At 36.0% G+C, this 19475-nt stretch overlaps 1 protein-coding gene across 2 annotated transcripts in view; it reads left to right on the top strand.

The window, feature by feature from the left end:
• The window catches only part of ISA3 (isoamylase 3), a 313468-nt gene that overhangs the window by 159757 nt on the left and 134236 nt on the right, over positions 1–19475 (top strand). For both annotated transcript variants that reach the window (XM_089804631.1, XM_089804630.1), the window contains 2 exons: positions 1200–1251; positions 1803–1865. In XM_089804631.1, coding sequence (XP_089660757.1) covers positions 1200–1251; positions 1803–1865 — 115 coding nt within the window. The remainder of the gene's footprint in view (positions 1–1199; positions 1252–1802; positions 1866–19475) is intronic.

The raw sequence follows: 19475 nt of genomic DNA, 5'->3' as shown, positions 1-19475 counted from the left end.
ATTTTAAATTTAGTTTTTAAAAATATATTAAAATATATTAATATTTATTAAATTTTGATTTTTGACCACTTGAAATATATCTCTTTACTATATACTTATTATAATATTTATTTTGATATTAAAATAAATCAAATATTAATAAATTCAATTTTAAAATTGCCTTTAATAATACATCATTAGTTTTTGATATCAAAATAAATCAAACAAATAAAACTAGTACATTCAAATTATCAAATCATGAAATCTAAATAATTTTTTATTTCATTTTCTTAAATCAAAATCACATTTTAAAGTTCATCTATTATTTTAGAATATCAATTTTTTTCCAATATACTTAAACACACTTACCACTTTTTGTCAGGAACTTAGTTGCTTTGCAACCTTGTTATTATTAGGATATTAAATTATTTCATATTACCACTTATATCAATTGATTTAACGTTATATTATATCAATTTAATAGCTTAAAAACAAAATGTATAATTATGTAATAATATATATATTTTTAATTTATTACTTTTATTTATTAAACTCAACTTAGAAATAGGGGACATTATACATCATGGTATCTTGGATGATGTCCAATACATAATAGCCTATCAGCTAATGTTAGTAATAATATTATTTATATTAATAATTTATATAGTATTTTTCTTTATTATTATATTTACTGTATATTAATTATTTTCTATTTTTTATGTTTAAGTATTATCGTTATTTTTCTAATTTTTTAAAATTTAAATATTATTTTTTATTGAGTTCCCTTTCAGAAAGAGGACATGACAATGGCTTAATGAATCAAGAATGTTGATAAGATTGTGACAACTCGTAACTGCGATGCCATTTTAAAGATACATAGGGCCTCCTCACAGAAAAAAATGTGACAAAGATGTAAGACCGAATCTTTACCATGTTTAGATATGATTTGATCTTATTTGGCTTTCTATGCCAACATTTTGTCTTGTAACTCTAGTTTAATTACTATTTGTATGGTTAAACATCTGATTGTCATACCTCAATATCCTATGGTGTGTCATCTTAGTAATTATTTTCACAATTAGAATAGTTTACCATATTATTTTTTGTTTATAAATTATAAAAACTGGATTATATTTTTAAAGCAATAGATTTATAACATAGAGAAGAATGGTAACATTATTGTATGCATTTGTTACTAGTCCACATTTATGTTCATGTAGGTGGGCAGAATGGAATGGCAAATATCGGGATGATGTAAGAAGGTTCATAAAGGTAATTTTATTCGGACACTGAATTACTTGTTCTGTAGGAAGACTTTAGTTGGCAATTTGCATGTATATATTTTAATGATAGCAATATCATGTAGTGACTTTTTGTTTCATTTAATTTTTGGTCTTAGTGATTCAACTTTGAGTAAAGAAAAACATCCTTATTTGATTGAAGGTTCAATAAGGCATCAATCAGATAGAAACAAGCTGTATATTTTCACTTAGGAAGGGATTTCTTTGTTAATTTCAACAGAATAGGTCCATCATATAGCTACTTTCTATATAAGCTTTAAAAGCTTAATTGAGTAGTTTTGATTTGAAACTCATGGTTCTTTCTATGCACTTTTTTGTCTATGAAAAATATTATTAACTTCCAAATTTATCAATGCATAATACATATGTTCTGAAGAATATTAATATCTTTGAAACCTAGATCTGTAAGTCTATTATATCATAATATTTTTATATTTGATATCAGAAGAGAGAAAATGCCAAGTTATTTTTAATTCTTTTATGATTTCTTTAATTGACTTTTTAAGAATACGGTTCATTAAGGGTGATGCAGGATTGAAGGGTTCTTTTGCTACACGCTTAGCTGGGTCTTCTGATATGTATCAGGTATTTCAGCACTTTCTTATGTTAATAGTGATTTTTTTGTTGATTGTGTCTTGAACCGTGGAACTTGAGTAATAAATGATGATTAAAAGATCTACAAATAAATATGTCCCTTCTATTCATCAAATTTTTAGGAGATTATTTTTATGATGAACTTATAACTTGAACATTGCATTCATTACTCAAATGTTCATTAACAAAAATAGTGTTGACTTTGATGTCACCGAACGCTAGGATTTTATTTATGTAGGGGACTCCATACCACATCCAATTCACATGTTCTTTTACACTAGAAGGGTCACTCCACCCAAGTTTCCTTCATGTTATAACAAAAAGAATTGCATAGAAATTCTACGCAAGAAGTAAATAACTGATTTTCTACTGCATATATTATCCAATTCAAATATCCAAAAAATAGAAACTTATCCTCATGCACCGTACAAATCCTGTAAGCTATAACCATTATTCAACTCCTAAATGAAGGAGAGTTATTCTCAACATCAAATTACACTCTTTTTGAATGATCAACTCTACTTTAAATAATCCACTCAACTCTAGATTCTTAAACATTTTCCCAAGCCTTCTCTTTGAATGGTTAACTCTACGTTGTATGGTCCACTCAACTCTAGATGCCTAAACACTTGCCTAAGCCTTCCTTTATTAGAATTCATTTGATCCTTGGGAATCCCGCCCTTCCTCTTGATGAATGACACATGGCTATCAAGAAAATGAACACATAGCCAATAGCTAAGCCATAGATATTAAATATTCTAAACCACCTATGCCCTCTTGGACACTTTCCTGGGTGCATGGAGACATGATAACTTGCATTCAACCCATATTGAAAATGTCAAACTAGCTAAATTAAACCAATATTTTTGGTTGATGCAATAGTGCTCTTACACCCCTAGATGCTTTTGCATCAAACTCCTCGGGTAGGAAATTTTGGGAGCATGTGCCTAAAAGGAGTTGGGTGGCAAAGTCACCCTTTCAGATTATAAATAACCTTCAGAGAACCCCATTACTGTATTAGGTACCTTCAATTGGTTCTTCTTCTCTTCGAGCACCTAGCTAGGACAAGCATCCTCCTCCTTCAACAACTCTTTTGTACACTGTCCATATTCTGTCCACAACAATATTTCCTTTACTCCCCTAAACAATGTGGAATTCATTCCGCTATAATCTGTCTTACCCCTCCAAATTTTTATCTATTTAACATCCCTTGTGATATCTCTATTCAATCTCGAAGAAAAAAAAACAAGTAATCTTCTTTGGTCCAGGTGTGGTATGTTAGATGCCAATTATGCAAGTGTTGTTATGCTAGATGTGGAAGTGATGTTATGCTAGATATGGAAGTATTCTTAAGTTCTTAACATAGTGACTTTGCATTAAGAGACAAACAACATAAATGTTAATGTCATAGAAAAAATAGGATAATGACAAAATATTAGTTTTATTGATTGTACTAGAGTATTACATTACCAACCATACCAACATGCCTTCATTGTTCTAAGCAACCACTACATATAGCACTCAAGTTGAATAATGTGGAATTCCTTCCACCATAATCTGTCTTACCCCCTCCAAACTTTTATCTATTCAACATCCCTTGTGATAGCCCTATTCAGTCTCCAAGAGAAACAAATAAGTAACATTCTTTGGTCTAGGTGTGGTATGTTCGATGCCAATTATGGAAGTGTTGTTAGATGTGGAAGTGATGTTATACTAGATCTGAAAGTATTCTTAACATAGTGACTTTGCATTAAGAGAAGAACAACATAAATGAAAATGTCATAGAAAAAACAGGATAATGACATAATATTATATTTATTGATTGTACCAGAGTATTACATTACCAACCATACCAACATGCCTTCATTGTTCTAAGCAACCGCTACATATAGCACTCAAGTTGGTTAAGAATACCAACTGTTGTAACTCTTTGGTATATCTTATTTCATAACAAGTCTAATGTTGTCTTCTAGATGACTAAAAACAAAATAAGCTAGTCTACCAAGATTTCTTCCTATCGAGTGTGAAGACGTCTTGGAGTAGTGGCTCACGCAAGTTGTTGGTCAAGGAGTTTCATGTCCCTTTTTGCTGTGATTTCTTTGTCTCATGTTACTTGTAGGAGCCTCAATGCATCCATCTTGTCCTTTTCTACTATGCCCAATTTCTCGACATGTGTGGCTCTCTCCTGCTCCATCTTAGCTTCCAACTTCTATACTATTATCTCTAGAATACTCTCTTCTCCTTTTATCTTTTCTATTTCCCATGTCACTCTTTTAAGCTCCACAAAGGTAGATCTGAATGTTCCATTTGTGAGAGGATGCGATCATGGCTATTTGTCCTAGACACCTACTTAGTTTGTAGGGCTCTCCATCATTGTATTTGGTCTTCCATCTTCTCATTGGGCCACCTATGTTTTGTAAAGAGCTTTCTAAACTTCTTATGATATCCTTCTTTTATGAACTCTAAGAGTGATTTAGCTACGGAAACTATTGATCTCATATCCACTTACTTTGCCTATCTAATCATTTTGTATGTCCCATGGGTCATGACTTCTGACTCTTTTAGGAATCTCTAGGTGGATTCCCTGAACGATGTTATGCTTTGTGTACTTGTTGGAGCTCCTTCCTTTCCTACATGAGGCGTGTCCTTCGGCACCACTCCATGCACTCCCATAAGGCTGTGAGGTCTATTTACTTCCCACTAAATATTAACTCATCATCCAAAAATGCCTTACAATTTTCAATAGACATTTTATCGAAAATTGTATAATATAATTTTCTGGAAGGTGGTCGAAGCATTACATAAGCTGAATGGCATCCACTTATATGGATACACACCATCTTCTACCACAAAGATTGTTTTTAACTTGTCTTCCTCCACAACAAAATCCATCCATGAATGAGCATATTTCATGTCCGGCTACCTACTCCAATATCCAATTTGTGAAAGGAATTGGGAATGGGTCTTTGATTGTCACAACATTTAGCCATTGAAAGTCTACATAGATCTTGATATGATTCACTTCATTTTTTAGCAAGATGACAATTGGTGACACTCACTCGCTTGTTTGTACTTTAAAAACAATTCTAGCCTCTAGTATTGTAGCAATTTCCTCTTGTACCTTCACTGCATAGTTGTTTTTCATATGGTATGACCTTTTCCATACCAACCTTGCTCCTAGTAGTAGGGATATTATGTGCCCACATAATTTCGGTGGTACCCCCTTTAAATCTTTGTACGTCCAAGTCAATACATCTTTGTATTCGAGGAAGATTTTGAATGCAGTTGCTTTTAGTATGGGTCCTAGTCGGCCCCCACTAGGTTCACCTTCGAGTCTTCTTCGTCAACCCAAGTTTATTTTTTCTATATTTGGTTCTTTATACTTGGCTTTCTCATCTTTCTCTAGTTGATAGGCATGAGTGTCATCCACCCTCGCTACACCTTCCTCATACTCCTTGTATTCTGTGGGGTACATATCTCCATCCTCCTCTATCTTTGTTATTGTCCAACACGTGGCAATTTGGTTGGAATATCTCATAATCGTCTATGCGCTAGTGGAATAATCCATTAAGGGAACTTGTTTCGTCCTCAAAGAGTTTATTAAAGAAAACAAGTTACTAGCTAGTCTTGAGGACGTGTTAGCCAAGGAAGAAATCTTCTAGAAACAAGAATTTAGGGAAACATGGCTAGTTGAAGGAGATAGAAACATGAAATTCTTTCATAATAATACAAAAGTAAGAAGAGTTGCTAATAAGATCTCTAAGATAAAGGATGGTAATGAAATAGTTCTTAATAAGCCCGAGGAGGTATCCAAAGAGATTGTAAACTTCTTCACAATTACGTGTAATGAGAGGGATCAATCAAACTTAGAATCTCAACAAAGATGTTATCATCAATCCCTAAACTTATAATAAAAGATGAAAATAGGAGTTTAAATATGAATATCACCTTTGAAGAAGTTAAAATAACACCATTTCAAATGAATCTAGATAAAGATCCTAGACCGGATGGCTTTAATCTGAAATTCTTTCAAAAATGTTGGGATATTATTGGACATGATCTACATGAGGCTATTGAAGCAACTAGAAATGCAGGGTCCCTATTAGCTGAGATTAATAGTTCATCTTTGTGGTACTCATTCCAAGGAATCAGAACGTGTGACTTCTGGTGACTATAGACCCATCTCATTGTAATTCCATTTATAAGATCTTTTCAAAAATTCTTGCTAACAGATTAAAACTGTTTCCTATGATTATATCTGAGGAGCAGACGAGCTATGCTCCCAATAGATTCATCCTAGAAGGGATTATTATAGCCCAAGAGAATATTCATACCGCCCAATCAAATCTAGACCCATGCATGCTAATTAAGCCAAATATACAAAAAGCTAACGACAAAGTTGATTGGAGATTCTTATGTAAATGCCTAGAGGCATTTGGGTTCTTTGAAAACTTGGATCGACCTGATCTTGACCTGTATTGTGACTCCAAAGCTCTCTATTTTTGTCAACAGAAAACTAGAAGGTGTTTTTATCATTTTAACATTTCTAATGGTATTCACCAAGATGATCCCTTGTCACCTTTCCTCTTCATCATAATGGCCAAAGCATTAGGTCAATCTATTCAACAAGCCCATAATGATGGTAAGATTAAAGGGGTACAGATCGCAAATAACACTCAAAATATTACCCCTCAATAGTTTGTAGATGATACTATTTTACTGGGAGAAAGTACTTGTGAAGAAGCTAAGAAATTAAAGTACATTCTTAATGTTATATGAATGCTTCTGGACAAAAGGTTAATGTGTACAAATCAGAAATGTTATTCATGAACAGCAAATCGGATATGGAGAAAGCAATTTGCAATATCTTGGGTTTCAAATATGGGTACTTTAATTGCAAATATCTTGGAATTCCATTAGACAAAGGCACCAAGAGTCATAGTTCAAAATCTCATTCTCAGCCACTTATTGGCGAGGCAAAAAATAAAGTTCTCAGCAAAAATTGGAGGTAAATCGACAACTTCTTAGGAAAATATCGGGAATTTTAAAAATGACTTAAATTTAATAAGAAATGCATTCTTTTGCAAAATTCAATAAGGATATGCATCTAATGAGTCAGAAAATGAGTAAACAAACCAAACAAACTGATTTAGATATATATGAATGCAATTTATAACAAAATTGCATCCTCATGTGGAATGTCAAGTAACATATGAAATTAATCTACATCTTCCTCTTCCCCTTCCCACCAAAAAGAAAAAGAATTTAGAATACTTACTTGTGAATCTGGATTTGCTTGAAAAATCTCTTCGAATCTACTTCAAATCCACTTCAAATCACTTGTGATCAATCTACAAGCCCGCCAGAAACTATTTCACTCTACCAAAATCATTCTCTCCTCCAAACACTCAAAATTGCAAAATGAACAATGAATGGGCAAGTCGCCGGGTATCCTAGTTTTACTGGTTCTGTGTAATAACCCCCAAAATGAACATATAGATTTAATTTTCTAAATGAATGAGCTATAATAAATAAATACATATAATATATTATTATGCCATATTGTCTTATGATATAAATAATAAATGAATAAATAAATAATATGATCATGATTATATTATAATATAATAAAATAAAGTAAAAGATCTTAAATAATTAAATATCAAATTAATATAAATAAATTTAACTTATTATTAATCAAATTAACAGATACGACCATTCAAGATACGTATCTGATATAAAGGGAGGAAGAGGCATTGAAGAAGAGGATCATCTGGGCAGGGGAGAACAATCAAGTTTGTGTAATGTCCCCCACTTAGCCAGTTTGGAGGTATGTTGTCGTTAGCCCATTCTTGTATGGTCCCGAGGGCTAACCAGGACTTCAAAAGGGATCTTGAGGTTATTTGGCCTAGTCAAATTTAATTACAGGCCAAATGGAGTTCGTTTGTTGGGTTTTTAGGAAGACTTACTATTTTTAGTAAGCCAATAGGGGGATGCAGTGCCTTCAATTTTTAGTGATAGGATGAGATGCATTTTGTTGGGCTCTTTCTAATGAGCTATTATATGTGGGATTTTGAGTTTATTTGGTATATTATTTTAATGTTTGAAGTTACAACGGTAAAGTGACTATTTAAATTAAATATTATAATGTTTCATAAAGTCACTTTATAAAAATCAAGAGTCCCCCTTTTGAGTACATACATGGACTTTGTAAAAAGAAAAAAAGAAGTAATATTAAAGTCATGTATTATCCCGCATTGGCAAGACGGAAGCGTGGAGCAAGTGAGGAAGGGATTAAAAGAAAGAGGATAGCTCTCATTTATTCATGCTTGGAAATATCAAAGAAATTGAGAAATTTTCTGGAGATTGTCTCAATAGTTTGGAGGACGAAATCCCTTCAAGCTGGAAATCTTGACGCCATTGAAAGATATGGTTTTGAGATTCAACATAGTAGCAGTCCGAAAAAGCGGAACCGAAAAAGTAGGCTGAAAAAAGTGGGTACGAAAAAAGCTGTCCGGAAAAAGTGAAACTGAAAAAGCAGGCTGAAAAAGCGGGTATGAAAAAGCAGGCCGAAAAAGTAGTTCGAAAAAAGCAAAGCAGAAGGGGCAGCATAGAAGGAAATTATTTCAGCCATCTACAACTAGGTTCTTTTGTTAGTATTGTTTTTTAGGGTGTTATAAGCTTTCAGCTGTAAGTGTGCATTATACCAGCATTATCATTTTGTAATCCATGTAAATGCCAAAGTCTTGGCCATATTTCATGAGCATTGTAATTTTCATTGCAATTAAGAAGATAATAGTTGCTGGTGTCATTTAAGCAATTTAATATCATTATTTATCAGCTAGTTAGTTTGTATACCAATTGTTTGTAAAAATGCCAGTTGGCTGTAGGTCTTCAGTTCTCATGCTTAGATTATATATGCATTGAATATTGTCAAAATTAGTAGCACACTCATGTTAGGTCATTGTGTAGTCCATTGTAGTCTTCTAGCACAAGATTTTCATTGATGCAAATTGTAAAAAAAGTCATTTGAAGCTAGCTGAAATACTATATCAGTCATACGTCCCTTGCATGTGAATTGTTTGATGAAATTCCTTGAGCTTTCATCAACATTTTTGAGGGCAGTTTTGAGGAGGGCCATTATAGTGGTATCAGAGCTATAAGTCCTGCCATCCTATGGAGGTCTTATAGGGAATTTGGAACAGCAAGATAGAGGGGAAAGTGTTTGACAAAATGTCAAAACACTAAAATCAGAGCATTTATGTTTGAGCATGCTACAGGGGCCTTATAATTTCCGCAATACCAGAGCAAGACAAAATAGGATTTCAGACTTGCAGAGCAAACAGTCTAGTTCATCCGTGCAGGTGGACATAGAATCCAATCATACAGACAGAGAGGAGATATTCTTTGATCAAGGCGGCAATATGGGAGATAGGAATGCTCGGGATCCTGGAGAGGAAAGATTCTTACAGTTATTAGAGACCTTGGCACAAGGACAGTGATTAGTAGAACAGAGGGCACAGGAACAAAATCAGAGAATGGAGCTTATGATGCAGATGATGGCTCGTCAAATGGGGTTGAATGCTAACATGGGTGGAGGAAATAATCAGAATGGTAATAATCAAAATGGTAACAATCAGAATGGGAACAATCAGGATGGGACACATAATGGAGGTGAACAAGTTGAGAACAATTTCGGTCATGCACCCCAGCAAGCTAGGACAGTGAGTTCAAGGCCCATGATTCCCACATTTCCTCCTAGAGCCCCAGAGCAGCCCGTACCAGAGCCCTAGATCACTGATATACAGGACCAGTTGAGAAGAGATTGGGAAGCCGGAGGTCCAGATTTTACTGCTGCAATTACCTTTAGGGAGTATATGGATGTGCGGATGAAACATATGCCACATGGACATGACAGGAACCAGAGCTATGAGCTACGAAAGAAAGTAGGGAAACTTCAGTTACCATATTATGATGGCTCGGGGAAGTCTACAGCAAGAGCTTGGGTTCAAAAGCTTGATACATACTTTCAATTGAACCCTATGCCTGAGGAAGAAGCTATAAAGTATGCAGCAATTCATCTGGATGGGTTAGCACACGAGTGGTGGCATCATGGTATGGTCACTATGGGTCATGCACACATTACCTCATATGTGGAGTTTACGAAGAGACTGATTGAACGTTTTGATAGGAAGGATCCAGAACTACATTTCAAGGAGTTAGCTCAGGTTAAACAATAGGGATCATTGGAAACATACATTTCAGAATTTCAGAAACTTGCAGTGTTAGTAACAGATGTATCTGAACGGAGGATACTGGTTCTATTTATGGATGGGTTAGCTGATCCGTTGAGAGGGCGGATTAAAGCTCTCAACCCTCCCACTTTGCAAGAAGCCATTAAGAAAGCTCGTGACATGGATTCCTCTTCAGCTTCTAAAAATAAATTCCAGGCAAAGAGTTTCCCTTCGAGGAAAGGTAAGGACAGTAAACCTTTTCGTAGAGAGGGTCAACCACCTAAGGAGGAAAGTAAGAGGTTGGACAATGAGACACTTAATGATCTTAGGAAGAAGAAGCTTTGTTTTCATTGCAGGGAGCCTTGGGATTTGTCACATAAGTGTCCATTGAAAGCAAAAGCCAAGTAGATGGAGTACTTTTCAGCCGAAGAGTCAGTGGATGGAGATTCAGAGCAGTCATCAGAATTAGATGGAGATGATAATTCTTCACATGAGGAAGCACACAGTGATAGCACGATAGCTCAGTTGTTTAGTATACAGGAGGCCGTCACTTTTAGAGTTAGGGGAACTTTGGATGGACAAAGATTTGTGGCACTCATTGATACAGGGGCAACACATAACTTCATTGATGAAAAGTTTGTGACACGTAGAGGGCTACATACAGAAGAGCATAGGGGATTTAAGGTGATGGTTGCCGACGGCTTCAAAATTGACTGTACCAAGAAAATCTTCAACTTGCAGCTTCGTTTGGGAGATTATGACATGGTGGGAGATTTCTTTGTTGTCAACATTGGTAATCAGGATATGATGCTTGGGATGAATTGGATGAAATCTCTGAAAGAGTTTACATTTAACCTCCAGAAAATGGAAATGAGGTTTGAGGCAAATGGTAAGAAGATAGTACTCAGAGGTTTGTCAGATGGGAGACTACGAGTGGTGTCACTCAAGCGGATGCAGAGTTTCTTCAGACACGACCAGGTGTAGTGGACAGCAGAGTTCAGAGTAATGCTTGAGGTGACAGAGCAACATAAACAGGAGTATCCCCCTGATGTACAAAAAATAATAACCAAACATACTAAGGTGTTTGGTGAGATACCTCCAAGGAGACCCCCAGATAGGGGAATTGAGCATGTTATTGAGTTAGAGGAAGGGGCTAAGCCAGTCATCATCACACCCTACCGCCATCCAAAGAGATATAAAGATGAAATAGAAAAGGCAATCAAGGAGTTGATTGACATGGGGTACATACGACCAAGCAAGAGTCCTTTCGCTTCTTCAGTAGTATTGGTGAAGAAGAAGGATGGTACAATGAGGATGTGCATTGATTATAGGGAACTAAACAAGAAGACAATCAAGAACCGATACCCTATTCCACGCATTGATGAGCTTATTGATGAATTGCACGGTGCCTGCTACTTCTCTAAGATTGATTTGAGATCCGGCTACCACCAAATACGGGTTAGAGAGGTGGATGTGGAGAAGACAGCTTTTAGATGCCACTATGGACATTTTGAGTTCTTAGTCATGCCCTTTGGGTTGACTAATGCCCCCGCCACTTTCCAGTCCTGTATGAATAGAGTATTCAGAGATCAGTTGAGGAAGTTTGTGTTGATTTTTTTTGATGATATACTAATATACAGGCGTACTTGGGAGGAACATTTGAAGCATATTGATGCAGTGCTCAGCATTCTAGAGAGGGAGTCATTATATGCCAAGATGAGTAAATGCGAGTTCAGGATGACAGAGTTGCTCTATCTAGGGCATATTATTAGTGCAAGAAGTGTTCGGGTTGACCCAGACAAGATCAGGGCCATTCTGGATTGGCCATCGCCGAGGAACACTTCGCAACTCAAGGGATTTCTTGGGCTTTGCGGGTTCTACCGCAGATTTGTGAAGGGATTTTCACAGATAGCAGCACCACTTACAGATTTGACACGGAGAGACAGTTTCAAGTGGTTAGAGAAGGCTTAGGCTTGTTTTGACAGGTTCAAGGAGTTGATGAGTACATGCCCTATTTTAGCCATTCCAGATTTCACCAGGCCTTTTGAGCTGCAGTGTGATGCCTCAGGAGAGGGCGTAGGAGCTGTCCTCATGCAGGACAAACATCCCATCCCATATGAGAGCAGGAAATTACGAGGTGTTGAGAGAACTTACAACATCTATGACAAAGAAATGCTAGCAATCATGCACGCGCTAGCTAAGTTCAGGCAATACTTAGCAGGGAGCCGATTCACAGTAAAAATAGATCATAACAGCTTGAAACATTTCCTTGGACAGAAGGATCTCAATGACAGGCAACAAAAATGGGTGAGTAAGTTACAAGCTTATGATTTTGACATAGTCTATGTCAAAGGGAAGAAAAATATCGTCACAGATGCTTTATCTAGAAGGCCTCATCTGCTTGCTGTTGGGATAGTCATGGACGATTGGAGAGAGTTGATCTTGGCAGAGTATGCCAAGGATAGTTGGGCATCTAGTGTTATTGAAGGAACTATTCAGGATAGTCGATACATTGTTGTAAATGATTTGATCATCTACAAGGAAAGGATTTATTTAGTACCTGGGTCTGCTATGAAGCAGAAGATTTTGAGGGCATTTCATGATTCACCATTGGCAGGACATCTCGGATTCTTTAAGACATATCGGCAGGTGAGAGAGCGCTTCACTTGGAAAGGACTCAAAATAGAGGTGCTTCAGTTTGTTAGGGAGTGCCCAGTATGTCAGCAGAACAAATAGGAACATTCCTTTCTAGGTGGTTTACTACAGCCCCTACCCATACCAGAGAAGAAGTGGGATAGCATTTCCATGGATTTCATTACAGGCCTCCCCAAGGTACAGGGTCGGGGTTGTATTTTTGTTGTGGTAGACAGATTGACGAAATTTGGACATTTCTTTGCGATTTCGTCCACATATTCAGCAGTACAGACAACAGAGCTATTCTTTCGAGAGGTATTTAGATTACATGGGATGCCACGGAACATAGTCAGCGACAGGGATAGTAGGTTTATGAGCCACTTTTGGTAGGAGTTGTTCAGGTTGTGTGGAACAGAGCTAACTCTGAGTACCAGTTACCACCCCAAAACTGATGGGCAGACAGAGATAGTGAATAAATGGGTTGAGGGGTACCTTCGAAACTACATTGCAGGAGAGCAGAAGGCTTGCGTGAAGTGGCTGCATCTAGGGGAGTACTGCTATCATACCTCTTTCCATATGTCTATTCAAATGTCCCCTTTCATGGCACTATACGGGTATGATGCTCCTAATTTTCTGGATTTGTTATTTGGGGACAGTAGGGTGCCTAAGGCCAAGGATATATTGTAGGAGTGTCAGGACATTATGCGATCCTTGAAGGAAAATTTGCAAAGGGCACAAAATCAGCAGAAGCAATATGCTGATCAGCATAGGGTTGAGAGATCTTTCGAGGTAGGAGACATGGTGTACCTCATGTTACAGCCGTATAGACAATCCTCTCTCAAGAGGAGTGGAGCAGAGAAATTGAAACCACGCTACTGTGGACCATTCAAAGTAATCAGGAGAGTGGGTGAGGTAGCTTATGAGTTGGAGCTGCTTGCAGATAGTAAAGTACATAACGTGTTCCATGTGTCACGCCTTAAGAAGGCATTGGGGCATAATGTGGTGCCTTTAGTAGTATTGCCACCTCTCGATGATGAGAGAAAACTTATCTTGATTCCTGAGGCTATACTTGACTCCAGGGAAAGGGTGCTTCGCAGGCGGACTATCAGGGAGTACCTTGTAAAGTGGAGGAATCTACCAGTTGAGGATGCAACATGGGAGGTAGAGGAGATTATTCAGCATCCTGAGTTGAGATTGCTTGGGGATAAGCAATTTCAAGAGGGGCGGACTGTAATGTCCCCCACTTTGCCAGTTTGGAGGTATGTTGTCGTTAGCCCATTCTTGTATGGTCCCGAGGGTTAACCAGGACTTCAAAAGGGATCTTGAGGTTATTTGGCCTAGTCAAATTTAATTATAGGCCAAACGGATTTCGTTTGTTGGGTTGTCAGGAAGACTTACTATTTTTAGTAAGCCAATAGGGGGATGCAGTGCCTTCAATTTTCAGTGATAGGATGAGATGCGTTTTGTTGGGCTCTTTCTAATGAGCTATTATATGTGAGATTTCGAGTTTATTTGGTATATTATTTTAATGTTTGAAGTTACAACGGTAAAGTGACTATTTAAATTAAATATTATAATGTTTCATAAAGTCACTTTATAAAAATTAAGAGTCCCCCTTTTGAGCACATACATGGACTTTGTAAAAAGAAAAAAAGAAGTAATATTAAAAGTCATGTATTATCCCACATTGGCAAGACGGAAGCGTGGAGCAAGTGAGGAAGGGATTAAAAGAAAGAGGATAGCTCTCATTTATTCATGCTTGGAAATATCAAAGAAATTGAGAAATTTTCTGGAGATTATGTCTCAATAGTTTGGAGGACGAAATCCCTTCAAGCTGGAAATTTTGATGCCATTGAAAGATATGGTTTTGAGATTCAACATAGTAGCAGTCCGAAAAAGCAGAACCGAAAAAGAAGGCTGAAAAAAGTGGGTACGAAAAAAGCTGTCCGAAAAAAGTGAAACCGAAAAAGCAGGCTGAAAAAGCGGGTATGAAAAAGCAGGCCGAAAAAGTAGTTCGAAAAAAGCAAAGCAGAAGGGGCAGCATAGAAGGAAATTATTTCAGCCATCTACAACCAGGTTCTTTTGTTAGTATTGTTTTTTAGGGTGTTATAAGCTTTCAGCTGTAAGTGTGCATTAGACCAGCATTATCATTTTGTAATCCATGTAAATGCCAAAGTCTTGGCCATATTTCATGAGCATTGTAATTTTCATTGCAATTAAGAAGATAATAGTTGCTGGTGTCATTTAAGCAATTTAATATCATTATTTATCAGCTAGTTAGTTTGCATACCAACTATTTGTAAAAATGCCAGTTGGCTGTAGGTGTTCATTTCTCATGCTTAGATCATATATATGCACTGAATATTGTCAAAATTAGTAGCACACTCATGTTAGGTCATTGTGTAGTCCATTGTAGTCTTCTAGCACAAGATTTTCATTGATGCAAATTGTAAAAAAGGTCATTTGAAGCTAGCTGAAATACTATATCAGTCATATGTCCCTTGCATGTGAATTGTTTGATGAAATTCTTTGAGCTTTCATCAGCATTTTTGAGGGCAGTTTTGAGGAGGGCCATTAGAGTTTGATATCAAAAATACCTTCAACAGATCATCGTAAATATATCGAGAAGGAATAGAAAGAAACATCTGCATAATATGAATGCCACGTAAAGGAAAAAATGAGATAAGGAAAAAAAACCAATATATCAAGGAAATAAGAACAGATAAATCCATAAAACAATAGAAGAGAGAAAACCAACACTCCCATAGTAGAGACAAATATCCATAGGAGATCATTAGTGCATCTGCCAATCAGAGAAGACTAGAACAATTCATCGTGAGAAGAGATTATCTTGCATACATCTGCATGTAAGACAAGACTATACCATCACGGGTTATTGGAAGTCATTTGCAGATATAGGTACCAAGTCGAAAGTCATAATCTAACACAAATACAGATAAGGGCAACGGACAAGAAGACACAAGAGTAACATGGAGATCACAAGACAAGCCTCCCATACAAGCCACAACACAGATACAAGAGATGGGCAAGAACAACTACAAACAAGAAGCCGCTGGTGGAAACAAGATCGCTTCACAAAGATATACAGGCAGCATCTTATATACAGAGAAGGGAAGAATATGTTCCCCATAACTCAACAATCATCAATAAGAAGCAACATCAAATATCAAGCACCACATAAACAAGGAACCTTTATATCCACCGTATAAATACTTCAAGTCACTAGTGGTAGGAGGTGGATAAAAAATCAGATAGCCCAAACATACGTATACTATCATATTATACTCTAAATGAGATAGTGGATGTATATTGAGGAAATTAATTATAATACAGGGATAGCTATAGTGACGTATTGAAAATATAAAATTAAGAACAGCCAATATACATGCGTTAAAACACAGTAGTCACAGATTACAATGGTGAAGCAACAAACAATGAAAGGAATATTCTTTTTGAGATAGTTGCAATCATAGGACAATAGAGTGCCAGATAATATAAACAGTACAAGGACATCAAACAATAACAAGGTTCATGGCGAATAAAGAAATACATTTCCCTAAAGTAGACATTAACAAATATGATCAACAATAATTATAAGTAAAAATAAACATACGGGAAACAATGACAATGTTTAAAGGCCACCAGAGGTCTGGTCACTATGTATAACAGTCCCTTAGTCTATAAAAATTAAGTTCCAGAATTAAGAAAATTGCATAGAATATAAATGAGACCGAAATGCAGAGCAAGATTGTAGAGAATCAAGTGCAATCTCAAGAACAACATAGAGACCATAATGAGATAACAATTATATAGTTCTTATAGAGACCAAGTTAATTTTGGTAGAGGGCATCTGTTATGGATGTCAAGTTTCTCTTTAAGAGAACTCAGAGACTAGAGGGCATTCTTATGAATGTCAGGATTCCAAATTCGGAACCCAGACAGAGATTTGTGGAGAATCTCTTAGAGACAATATATATATTGTAGTGGTCAAACATATGCATATGTCAGAGATAAGAGACTTGGTAGAGGTGGGATCTCTACCAAGTAGTGTTACCAGAGATCCCAAAAAGGCCTAAGGGAGAAGCTCTTTCTATGACAATTACCTAATCGAGATAAAATTCTCACCAGAGGGTTAGGTGACTGGAGAAAGGATCTCTCCCGAAGGATTAGGAAGGGAAGCTTGGGTAGTATTTAGATTAGTATTTGCTTAAATCCAATATTGCTAATATGTTTTACATACAATTTTTGATATTGTACTAACAAATGGTTGCAGGTTACAACATTCGAACCTAATCGGAAAGTGGGGACATTACCTTCTGCCCAAGAGAAGTAGTCAAGTTATCGCTAGAAGTTTGTGGTTTCTCACAAAGAAATGGCCAACTTATTGACAAGAATTTAAGGTCTTCTCAGCTTGAATTTCTTGCCAAAAAACCCTAGTTTTTCTTGTTTTGCAAAAGTTTTCATGACAAGTAAAGATATCTGCCACTTCTCGGAGAGGTTTTAATCTGTGCCAAGTGTAATAAGCTTTGGGAATATATTCTAACCAAAATGCACCAAAAAGTGGATTGTTGTAAAGGAAAATGGTTGTCTAACGTAGGTAGAATGTCAATAATCAAATTTGTCTTGTAAGCTGTTCCTAAATATCAAATATCAGTTCTTCCCCTCAACGCTTTGAGTAGAAACAAATTAGAAGGGCAAATTCAAAACTTTTTTTGGCAAGGTACTTTAGAAAATAAAAAGTTTGCACTTATTAAATAGAAAATATTTGTAAATCTATTAAGAAGGGAGTTCTGGGTATTAGGAACTTATATTGGCAAAACTTAGCGCTTTGTGCAAAAATGATCTGGAATCTTCTTAAGAACATTGAAAGGAAATGGGCGAACATTCTTCTAAATAAATATCTTGAATGCCGATCCAATCAACCATTTTTGAGCTTGCAATCACCCGAAAGGTTCCAGAATATGAAACTTCATTAAGTCTTGCATTCCAATTATCAATGATAAATTATCTTGGGATGTAGGGGTTGGGAAATCTATATCATTTTGGGAAGATTCTTGGGCTAGATAGGCTCCATTAAATTCCATAGGATTGCATCAAAATATTAAGAATAATCTTAGTTATTCGAGAGGTGATAAACTTAGCGATTATATTTCTAGAGATGGTAATTCTTTATTAGGTTGGAAATGAAAAGACTTTGGCAATACTCCCTTATCAAAAGATCCAAAAATCTCTATTGACGAAATCTTGTTGGGAAGAACATTTTCCATTAAAAATAAATCTGACAACTTAGTTTGGGTTGGTTCTAAGGATGAGACCTATAGGGTTCAAGACGGTTATAAGACTTTATCTTCCACTCAAATTCATCAGAACCTACTATCCTTATCAATCTATGTTGGGATAGAAACTATGCTCCTAAAGTGGGAACCTTCTTTTGGGCTGCTTTATAGAAAAATATCCTTACAATAGAATGGTTCAAGAAAAGGCGATATGAAGGCCCGTCGAGATGTATCCTTTGTAAATCTAATGAGGAATATATAGACCACATTCTCCTTAACTGCCCACACGTAAATGAATGTTGGCTTGACATCTGTGCTACATCAAATTGGAAATCCACAACTCTCCAAAATGATCTTATTGAACACCTTAGAAGTTGGCCAACATATTTGCATAAAGGCTTATAGGAAACATTTGGAAGATTTCCCCTTCCATAATTACTTGGGAACTGTAGAAAAAGGCTCGGAGATAGAGGGGTAGGGCATCGGAATCACTACTGACTATAGTTAGAAATTTAGAATAACTCCACTCCTGCTTAAATTGCCATACTTTTGATAATAAAGAAATGTCAGGAAAATCCCTACTCAATAAGATGGAAGCCAACATCGTTGAGACTTTAAGTAATAGAATTAGTAATAGGAACCACCATGAAGGGATCTTCTCCATTATGGATTGAATCATTTGTAAAAATTGGTATGATTTAACTATCCTTTCCCAATTTGGTAAAGTGGTAATAAGAGTAAGAATGATAGAGCCAAATGTAAATAGATATTACCAAATCTTAATTTTGATGGTGCGTCTAGGGGGCAATCTTGGTAAAGCAAGTATAGGGTGCATTATTCATATCTGTGATGGTAGGGAAATAGCCAAAGTAGCGAGACCTTTAAGTGAAACAGAAAATAATATTGTGGAAGTATTGGCGGCAATAGAAGAATTAAAACTAAGTAAAACATTAGGTATTTCTAAGTTGGAAATCGAAGGTGACTCGCAAATCATTATAAATGCATTAAGAATGGGTAATTGGAAAATATAATCACTTTTGAAAATAGCAGTACAACTATTAACATACTTCGAGGACCTTGAGTTTAAACATATTTTTTGGGAAGGAAACACAAAAGCGGACAAATTGGCTAACATAGGTGCAAATGGGGCAATGATTACTCAAAGAGTAGTTCTTTATTATAGAGTAGGCTTTTAGCACTTTGATATTATTCCATATATTACCTCTATACATATTTCCTTGTTTTTGTCCCTTTACGTTATCTTGATCAAGAAGTTATTAAAATACTACTATAGAGTTACATTTGGGATTCTCATAGAATACTAATCCCACATATTATCACTAGGGTATTTTGTTACACTTCAAGCCATTATTAATAAACATAGACTAGTTTAAGGTTAGATTAGCCCTTTCCCCTTTAATAACCCAATTATAGTA

This window comes from Cupressus sempervirens, chromosome 10 (genome assembly GCF_028749045.1).
Source record: "Cupressus sempervirens isolate cs-2001-9-10 chromosome 10, ASM2874904v1, whole genome shotgun sequence".
NCBI lineage: Eukaryota > Viridiplantae > Streptophyta > Pinopsida > Cupressales > Cupressaceae > Cupressus > Cupressus sempervirens.
This window is presented reverse-complemented; position numbering and strand designations above follow the sequence as displayed.